General features: G+C 33.5%; 1 protein-coding gene across 4 annotated transcripts in view; it reads left to right on the forward strand.

Annotated features, from left to right (window-relative positions):
* MYO3A (myosin IIIA) overlaps window positions 1-10,991 on the forward strand; it is a 186,539-nt gene that overhangs the window by 128,660 nt on the left and 46,888 nt on the right. For all 4 annotated transcript variants that reach the window (XM_039877584.1, XM_039877586.1, XM_039877582.1 and 1 more), the window contains exons 20-24: window positions 478-631; window positions 2,097-2,185; window positions 4,097-4,226; window positions 9,928-10,007; window positions 10,473-10,550. In XM_039877584.1, coding sequence (XP_039733518.1) covers window positions 478-631; window positions 2,097-2,185; window positions 4,097-4,226; window positions 9,928-10,007; window positions 10,473-10,550 — 531 coding nt within the window. The remainder of the gene's footprint in view (window positions 1-477; window positions 632-2,096; window positions 2,186-4,096; window positions 4,227-9,927; window positions 10,008-10,472; window positions 10,551-10,991) is intronic.

The following is a 10,991-nucleotide window of genomic DNA, read 5'->3' on the forward strand; positions in this document are numbered from 1 at the left end:
TCATGACCAAAAAGTTAATGTTTGTGAAAGATTCATCACTGGACCTAGATAAAAGCTTAAATGGGGAGAAGTGTAACCTAAGATATACCTAATTAATGTTCTATAAGTTCTGGAGCATAATTTTATTACTACTTATTAACAGCACATTCTCTTGCATTTTGAAATCTGTAATTCTAATATAGAGACTAGAAACTTTTCATTACTGCCGTGAGTAGAATCAGTGTTTGTTGACTTTAATGGACTAGCACTTCTAGGGAGAGAAAAATATAATGACACCTTCAGTGTCAGATCAAGGTCAGAGGGTAAAATTTATTATAATACATGTAAAGTAGAATTTTAGGTCATTACTGTAAAGCTACATATTCACAAAATTTTAGGTGAATTTTTTTCTTTTAATAATTTTATTTACATATAGTTACCATTAATCAAGCGAATTTTTAAAGTGAATTTTTCTGTATGTATCATGTCCCATTACAGAATGAATATGTAAATGAAGATGTCGATGCCAGAGTTATTGAATATGAAGATAACAGGCCCCTCCTAGACATGTTTCTGCAGAAGCCAATGGGTTTACTCTCCCTACTCGATGAAGAAAGTAGATTTCCCAAGGCTACTGACCAGACTCTCATAGGTGAGTCTTACATCCAGTATATCTATCATTTTCTGATACAGTCATGTAATTCTGAATGATTAAAAAATATTTTTAATGATTTGGGAGAAAATAGCTGTCACAAAGCCTGCCTGACTTTAAAGAAGAGGCTTTGGATCTAATACCTGAACCAGTGAATGTTTATCATAGGGTGAAATATTTAGTGACAAGTTAAACAGATTTAGATGTTGGCCTTTCCCTTACAATAGAGCCCCAACCATAAGATCTTGTGTCAGAAATGTCCTTAGAAATTATCCAGCACAAAATTAGAGATTGGAAGGCAAGGCAAAAGGATAGCTCAAGTATTTGGAAAGAATTAGCTTATGGGGAAGAAATAAATTCATCTGTGACATTCTAGTCATTTGTCTATTAGAGGAAAATAGCCTCAAATACCTTAATAATCTCTGAGTTACAGTACATTAATAAATGTTCGTGATAATAATCCTGAGTCATCAAAGAAATGTTAAACATATTGATTTTATGTTTGAGAAGGCAGAGATGTGTATACTATATTTAAAAGATTATCATCTAAAATAAATGTTAAAATAAATTTCCTGCTCCTTAAATTAAAAAAAAAAACAAAAACATTTTTCGGCTAGCTGAAAAAATCATTTTTTATGGAACACCATATTCCCTGGTGGGAGGAGGTATTCATTATGTACCATCAATAACCTGCAGAAAATTTAGATTCACTTTCTCTCATTTATTTTCGGTGATATAGAGTCTGTTACTTACCATTCAATCAGTGGTGTTGCTTCCTTCTGACTCACTGATTGATTTATTTTCTCCTGTAACTGGGCAATACTAATGGGGAAAAAAAGAACCTCAAGATTGTGGGGGAAATCACTTCACAGCAGTCACTTGATTTTAATGTTAAACATTCCTTCTCAGACAAGGCATAAAAAGTAACTGCCTTTATGATCTTAACGTGTTTCCTATGTAATCAACAATATAGTTCCTCTAATAGAGAAGAGAGAAAACGCCCAATTTCTAGGCCCATGGCTTCACTTCAGACTGTGTTTCATGAACCTCTGATTAGTCAGTCTCCAGTCATTCCCTCCCTCTCAAAATGTGGTCTCCAAACCGGGAACATCAGCATCATCTGAGAACTTGCTAGCAATGTAACTTCTTGGATCCCATTCCGGACCTACTGAGTCAGAAACCTTGGGAGCGGGATCCTGCAATCTGTGTTTTAATAGGCCCTACAGAGTGCTTGCTAAGGTTTGAGAGCCACTGCTCTAAATCATAATGGAATGGTAAAATTCATGATCTTGAGTTTTCCTTTGCCATATATAATTATATTTCAAATCTGCTTATATTAACTATGTAAATTTTTCTTTTTTGACTGCATGTTGTCCATTTTATGGTGAAAGAGGTGATTCTGTCAATATTTGTTGAGGATCTCCTACATGCTTGATATTGGAGTTCAATTTTTTTTTTTCTATAGAAAAATTTGAAGGTAACCTAAAATCACAGTACTTCTGGAAGCCCAAAAGAATGGAACTTAGTTTTGGAATTCACCATTTTGCAGGAAAGGTAAGAACTTTGAAGAACTATGACTGAGTTTCTCTTTAGTCTTTCATCGAATAATAAGGGTAAAGATCAACATGAAAATTATGGCCCAAAATATTTGTAGATGATTACAATGAGATAGCTATTCATTTCTGCCCCTGTCTGGCCCTACCTGACTCTGCTCTCCAACGTCCTACAATCTGTCCTGTCATTTGTCAACCGTTTCTATTCCAAGACATCCACTTCTAACATCTGTCTTGAACAGGTAAAAAAAAAAAAAAAAAATCATTTTCTTAGTTCAACAAACACAAAGTGATAGTTATTCTAAAGGAATTTTTATTAAGACACTAAGGGAAAACAAGAAAAGAAAGAGACAAGCTTCTGATCTTGACATCCGGCTTTGGGTGAGATGGGCCGGCAATGGGCCCTTACTTTTTTCTTCTTTTAATGGTAGCTGGGAACCTTTACTCTATACTGCCCTTTTTCAAACCTTAGGTGCTTCTCTCTCCACTGCAGCCTTTGACTCTCTTCCCTCCCAACAAGAGGAGGTACCAGGCTGGAGGTATGGTCAGATAACTGAGCTAACCTAGATAGAGAATTGGTTAGTAGACTGTTATGCATTTAGACAAAGAAGTGTTTATGTGTTGACAGATACCCATTCCCACACCAGAGCAAAGCTCAGAGCCCAGAGGATACTTTCCTTCCCTTCTATAGAATTTAACGGGTCATTCCCTCACAATGACGTTATAAATGTTGGAGGACTAAGAAGATATACCAAAATCATGAAAGAATGCGATGAATTAGAAGTACATCAAATAAAATAATGCAGAATCTTGAACGTTCTAGTTTACTAGAAATATATTTCACAAACTTCAATATTCCACAGATTTTTGTCATTGAAAAAAAAATGTACCCTAACTATTTATAGTTATAGCCTTTTTCACGATTTTTAGCATGTGATTTTCCAAAGAAACCTCCTTTAAAACATCCATTAAGAATTGCCTATGGTCCTTCTATCCAGTTTTTAATAAATACCACAGACAGGCTTAACCAACAGATATTTATTTTTACAGTTCTGGAGACTAAAAGTTCAAGACCAAGGTTCCAGTAGGGTTGGTGTCTGTGAGGCCTCTCTTCCTGATTTACAGACAGGCCTGCCTTCTTGCTGTATTCTCATATCCCTTTCCTCTGTGTACATGGAGGGGTAGAGAGAGAGAGAGAGATCTCTGGTGTGTCTTTTTCTTCTTATAAAGACATTAGCCCTATCGGATTAGGACCCTACCCTTATGACCTCATTTAACCTTAAATACATCCATAACGACCTTATCTCCAAACATAGTCACATTAGAGATTAGGATTCAACATACTAAGTATGGAAGGACACAATTCAGTCCATAACCATATTGAATCATCCTGCAGAAATCTTTGGTTTATACTGATCTTTAGAAAGCCTTAGTTATTTAGAAGTGCCAGAAACATAAACACGCACTGTGTACTTAGACCACAGTACTACTGAGACAAAAATCTATAATGGCCAATCTACTGCGGTGAATCAATTGTCATAGAAATGAGAATGTCTGGATGGCCCCAGTGTGCTTCCTCTACGCTACTCCCAACCCTCCAAATAGAGAAAGGAAACACCAAATTTCCAACATAATAAATGGGAGGAATCAAACTTCTTTTATCATTTCAACCCAGATAAAATCTGTGAGACACAAATTCTTCTATGACAAAATTTACTGTAAACCTGGAGAGGTTTCCTTTTCCAACCAAGTCGTAAGGGGCTACCTTTATAAATCTTTGTATACCTGTCACTTAGCACAGAGTAAGCTCTCAATCAATATATTAATGATGATAATGATGATGATGATGACAACGATGATGATAATTCATGGTGATATTCATTGTAATAATGATAGCATAATTTATCAACAGGTCCTCTATAATGCAACTGGGTTCTTAGCTAAAAATAGAGACTCCCTTCCAACTGATATTGTGCTACTTTTGAGATCATCAGAAAATAGTGTAATTCGGCAACTAGTCAACCACCCTCTGACAAAAACAGGTAAGCTAAGACAATTTCCTTTAAATGAGAAGATTTTTCAGAGCCAAGTAAGTAGTTTCTGACTGATTTTCATGAGTACAATCCTTGGTTGTTCATGTTGGTTCGATTTTGGCTCATCAAATATGCAATTATTAATATCCTCTGCCCAGATCATCGGAAGAAAATAATAAAATATAAAGAAGCTAGATTTTCAAAAGTGTTTGAAGCATACACCAGAAAATATGGTGGCATCCTAACTACTCATTGGGAGAATACATTCGCCTGCAGAGGGTTCAGAATTTGCTAATATTTCAGGAGTGGGCAGCTTTTGGGTGGTTCTTTGAGGTTCTCCAGGTTTAATGAGCTCTGCTTTATTGGTTAAAAACTCACATCACTTTGTTCCATCTAACTGTACAAACTTGCACTTAAAAAATATTTTTTTTACATTTTTTAAGTAGAATAAATGTAGTTTGGGTTGTTTTTCTTTATTGGAGTTTAAAATCATTCTCTACATCTCTTTTTTCATAGTTTTATTGGAGTATAACTAACATGATAAACAGCACATATTTTAGGCAGTAAAATTTGATGAATTTTTGACATACATAAACACCTATAAAACCATCATCACAATCAGTAGCGAACCTACTTATCACCCCCAAATGATGTTTCCTCGTGATGCTTTATAATCTTTCCCTATACCCCTCCCTGCCCTATCCAATTTTTCTAGCATCATTTATTGAAAAGATTGTTCTTTTCTCCATTGAACTTTTTTTGGCACTAAAATCAATTGACTATATATGTATAGGTCTATTTCTTGACTCTCTACTGTGCGTCACTTCTATTTATCTTTATGCCAGTAATGCATGTCTTGATTACAGTGGCTTTATAAAAAAAATTGTGAAATCAGATAGTGTAAATAAATACCCAACTCTGTTCTCCTTTCTCAGAGTTGATTAGGCAGTTATAATTCCTTTGCTTTTCCACATAACTTTTAGAATGAGCTTGTCAACTTTTACTAAAAATCCTGGTGAGACTTTATTGGGATGTACTGAAGCTATTGGATTAATTTTGAAAGAAATTATATATTCACAATATTGGGGCTTCTAATTAGGAAGCACAATGTAACGCTCCATTGATTTAAGTCTTCTTTAATTTCTCAGCAATATTTTGTAGTTTTTATTATACAAGTCTTGCACATCTTTTGTCAAATTATCTGCTAGTATATCACGTTTTAAGCTATTATAAATGGTTATTTTTAATTCAATTTCCGTCTGTTGTTGAATGGAAATCCAACTGATTTTTGTTTGTTCATCTTTTTCCCCGCAATGTTGCTAAACTCATTTATTAGAGTAGTTATTTTTTTGTAACTCCTATAGAATGTCCTACATAGGTGGTCATGTCATTCGTGATAATTTACCCTTTTCCATTCTGTTCACTTTTTATTTCTTCATCTTGCCCTGTTACACTGACTAGAATCACCAATGCAGTGTTGAATACAAGTGTCAGGAGTGAACATTCTTGCCTTATTCCTGATCTTGGGGAGAGAGAGCATTCAGTTTTTCCCCATTAACTGTGTTAATTGTAGGTTTTGCATAGATGTCCTTTATCAGGAGGAGGAAGTTACTTTCTAGTCCTAGTTTGCTGAGTTTGTATCAGACATGCATGTTTGAATTTTGTCAAATGCCTTTTCTGCATCTACTGAGATGATTAATTGTCTATCTTTTCCCATAAACATGTTGTTACATTGATTGATTTTTTAATGTTATACCTACTTTTCATTCCTAATTGATTTTTTAATGTTATACCTACTTTTCATTCCTGGGAAAAACTCAACATGGTCATGATGTATTGGACATTTTATGTGTTGTCTGATTCAATTTGCTAACATTTTGTTAAGAATTTTTATATCTATGTTCATGAGGGATATTGGACTGTAGTTTTCTTTTCTTCTAATTGTTTTCTGATTTTGGAATCGGAGTAATGTTGGCGTCATAAAATGAATTGAGATTTATTGCCTCCTCTTCAATTTTCAGAAAAAGTAAAATGAGTATTATTTCTTTCTAAATTGCTTTGTAGAATTCACCAGTGAAGCAATCTGGGCCTGAAGTGGTTTTTGTGAGAAGGTTTTAAACTACAAATTTAATTTCCTTAATAAATATAAGGCTACTTAAATTATCTAATTTTTTGAATAAGTTTTAGTGGATCGTGTCTTTTAGAAATTTATTCATCTATGTAATCAAATTTATTGACATAAAGTTGATTATAATATTTCCTTATTATCCTTTTAATATCTATAGATCTTAAAGTTATGTCATCTCATCTCACTCATCCCTAATATTGATAATTTGTGTCCTCTCTCATTTGATTCTTGATGGATTTTCTAGAACTTATCTATTTTATTGATATTTTCAAAGAACTAGTTTATTGTTTTATTGATACTCTCTATTGGTTTTGCTTTTTATTTTGTGGACATATATATATTTGCTTTTATTTTTATTACCTTCTGTTTATTTTGGGTACTCTGTCATTTTTCTAATTTCTAGAGTGAAAACTTTAGGTCAATGATTTAAGAAAATGTTTCTTCTTTACTAATATAGGAACTTATATGGATTATTTACGTCATATTTAATTTCTAAATATGTTGGGATTTTCTAGATATCTTTTTGTTATGGACTTCTGATTTAATTACATAGAGCTCAGAAAGCATACTTTGTATGATTTAGTCCATTTAATTTTATTGGAACATTTTATGGCTCAGAATATGACCTGTCTTGTTTTACGTTTCATTGGCACTTGAAAATAACGTGTTTTCTGCTGTTGTTAGGTGAAATGTTCTAGAAATGTCAATTAGGTTAACTTGGTTGCTAATATTGATCAAATCTTCTGTATTCTTACTGGTTTTCTCTCTCCTGGTTCTATCAGTTACTGAGAGAGTTTTGAAATATCTACTGTCATCATCAATTTATCTATTTTTCCTTTCATTTCAATCAGTTTTTGTTTTATGTATTTTTAAGGTCTATTATTAGATACATAAAAATTTTCATTTGTTTTATCTTCTTGATGGGTAGACCCCTTTATTATTATTAAATGACTCTTTTTATCCTTGGTCATATTCTTTGTTCTGAAATCTACTTTGCCTGATATTAATATGGAGACTCCAACTTTCTTATGATTAGTGATTGAATGGAATATCTTTTTTTATACCCTTATTTCAACTTCTCTTTGTGTTTATTTAGAGTGGTTTTTTTTGTAGTTGGCTCTTGCTTTTAAATTCCAATCTGACAATCTCTGCCTTTTAATTGTGATGATCAAACCATTTACATTTCATGTGATTAATGATATGATTGGGTTTGACTCTACCATCTTGCTGTTCATTTGATAGTAATGTTGGTTACAGATGTTCTTCTTCCCAAGCTTTACCTGGGGTCCCCTCCGTGCTTTTCAGCTTAAAACCTCTTCAGATTGCTGGAGCAATCATAGGTTTCACCTCATTTGTTTCCCCACTCTCGGGGATCAATGTTCTATACTGCTTGATGCACAAGGTATAAAAACCATTTTTTTCTCCAGAAATAATGTATGCTTCTACTTATCTGAGATAGTCAAAATCATTGAGACAGAAAGTAGAATGGTAGTGGCCATGGCCTGGGAAAGGGGAGAATGGGAAGTGAGTATTTAGTGGGTATAGAGTCTCAGTTTCATGAGATGAAAGAGCTATGGAGATGGATGGCAGTGAATGGATTTAATACCACTCACCTGTACACTTTAAAATGGTTAAGGTGCTAAATTTTATGTTATGTGGATTTTATCACAATAAAAAAAGGGAAAGGGAAAAAAATGTTCCATATATTTTGTATGTTTTTAGTTGTTTCAGTTAACCCAGTCTGTTACTTTATCTCACCCAGAAGCAAAAGCCTTCAGTTTTTATTTTAACAATTGTTATTTCTTTCTATATCTACCTACAGCATCTATGCATATAACTTCATGTTTTTCACCCTTATAAAATATGAAACCAGGTTTTCAATCCTATGTTATGTCTCCTATCAGCAGAACAGTTCTCTACTTGAAGGGAAGAACTTCACAGTCAAAAGGTGTTTTATAACTAACTTAGAACCTCAATGCTACCAAAGTCACCTAGATTTGCAAATATATAATAATAATAATAATAACAACAACAACAATAATAGATAACTTTGTTTAGAAATTAAATTGTGCTAGGCACTGTGCTAAGTTCTTTCATTTGCTCCTAACAAAAACACTGTGAGGAGAAACTGCTTTTACGGATGAGACTTCGAGGCTTGGAAATGTTGAGTGGCTTTTGCCATGTTGCCCCACAGAAGTTGGCTTGAAAATTCGAGTTCTTCAATTTTATGTTGTGCTGTCTCCAAGATTCTGAAGTAACTATGGCCCTTTCCATATATGACTTCAAGTATGAAATAGGATTCAGCCATTACTAAAGGAAAATCTCGCACAATTCCTTGCAGCTCATTTCGCTAGTTTGGTTTATCACAAGTTTGTTCGTCAGGTCAACTCTAAAAGCAAACGATATATTTTCGCAAATTAAGATTTATGCTAATTTTGATTCCTATCGAAAGCATAGATGAATTTTTAAAAGACTTTCATTTATTTTTTTGTTAAGTTACTTGATTACTAATGTATACATTTTGTTGAAGTGAAATTATTAATCCTTTTCTAAATTTCCTCTAGCTTTTACTTTTCGGGTAAACTTAAATTTTTAGTTCTTGTTTGGCTAATCATATGTAATAGTATCTATTAAGTAATGAGTCCATTCTCATCGATGTGCTACTAGCATTTTATATATTTATCATGCTTCTAAGAAATCTCCAAATCTGTGATAACTTTTTCTAAAACTCTCTGGTCATCCAAATTAATTAATTCATTAATTAGAAGAGAAAGTCCCGAAACTGCCCATCTGGAGATCATCTGTTACTATTTCCATCCACTCTGCTGTACTCAGTAAGTTTCACGTTTGAGGAGCGAACAGTGAAGTGTGCAGCTTCAGCCCAGCATGAAAGCCATTGCACACACCTATCTCAGCACTTTTCCTGGAGTAACGAGGGAAGGGAGGGCAGTGAACAGAGCAGAGGCACCACCAGCCACATCCCAGGCAGCCTTCCTTCCTGCACCATCTTCTCAGAGCCAGCCTTTGACAATCACAAAAACATGAAGCCTTTGCCAAAAACCTGTAGGTTCTGCTTAAAACCTAAGAGAATGAGAATAAAGAGAAATAATCTTTCTGACGTAATACTGGGTTCTGGAGATGTTTCTTATTTATTTATTTATTCATTAGTTTTATTTATTTATTTTTTATTATGGTGACATTGGTTAACAAAATCCAGTAAGTTTCAGGTGTACAACTTAACAGTAAGGCATATATATCTCAGATGCCATTTAACACACACAAAACAGAAGCAAATTGCTCCCTTTATCATAATCACTTCATATCGTGTAGCGATTAAAAGGAAACCCAACACTTAACTCTATCTTTTGTATTCTCCAAACTGGATCTTTTTTTCTTGAATTAAAATTTTGTTATAAATTTTCACATATTATTTTATTTCTAAGTTTTTCAACAAATAGTTAACCAAGCATGTAAGTATGAATATCATGGGATCAACATTTTTTAACATTTAAGTAAATGGAGAAAATCTTCTGGCTATTAAGGATTCCAAAAGGTATATTAATTTTATCTAAATTCCCATAGGTAATCTGCCACATTCTAAAACTAAAAATATGATAAACTATCAAATGAGAACTTCAGAAAAATCGGTCAACCTGACAAAGGTAAGGAAATGTGTTTTTCATGGCAATGAGTCTAAAAATCTACCTTTGCAATGGCAATATTTGTGTGCTCCTAAGAGTGAACAGCCTTTGCCTTAGTTTTTCTCCCTTTGATCTTTTTTTCTGTTTAAACAGATATTTATGTTATGTTCATATTACCACTAGTCACTAAAATAATCATGTATTTCTGATATATTCCTAAGTCTCCATTTATGTTACAGCTTTAATGTTACTATGAGACCCACTAAAAATGTGTCAGCTAAAATCAGAGATATTCACATTCTAGGCAAGACCAATTCAGATTCCATGAGTAGACAAAACAATTAAAGTAAAAGTATCAATGACATTTTGCTGTTTTACATATTGAAATGCCTAGACTATGATAACTAGAAGGAAAAATTCCATGTGCTCCCTGCAAATCATAAAGTACAATCAGTAATGAAGTTCCACTGTCTTCTTTGGTCTTAGGGTGAAACTGGAGAAACCACACGTCATGCCAGAGAGACGACCAACATGAAAACACAAACGGTTGCATCATATTTTAGAGTAAGATACTAAGTTATGGTGTGTTGTGCTTAGGATATTATTTATTCTAAATAAGAGCGATAGATCAAAAGCTAGTAACAAATATCGGAGTGCTATTCGCAAAAGAATTTTTATCGTATCTCACTATTTTTTAGATATAGAATATATTAGAGTATGCCGTCAAAAACCTGTGGATTCGTTTACTTGTATTTCACATGTAAAATTATTATATACTAGGTCAATCTTAATGGAGGTCTATACTCGCATTAAAATTTGTCCATAGAACCAAGTGCATTTCTACCAGAATAAAACTTAAAAAGGGTGGGTTTTTGGTTTTTTTTAATTCAATGCTATGATAACTAGCAATGCTCTTTCTCACTCATAATTTTAAGATAGACAGATGGGACAAGGTTGAGCATCCATCTTCATTCTAAATCTTTCTGTACATAGACAAACTGAAAA

This window comes from Pteropus medius, unplaced genomic scaffold, assembly GCF_902729225.1.
Source record: "Pteropus medius unplaced genomic scaffold, Ma_sr-lr_union100, whole genome shotgun sequence".
NCBI lineage: Eukaryota > Metazoa > Chordata > Mammalia > Chiroptera > Pteropodidae > Pteropus > Pteropus medius.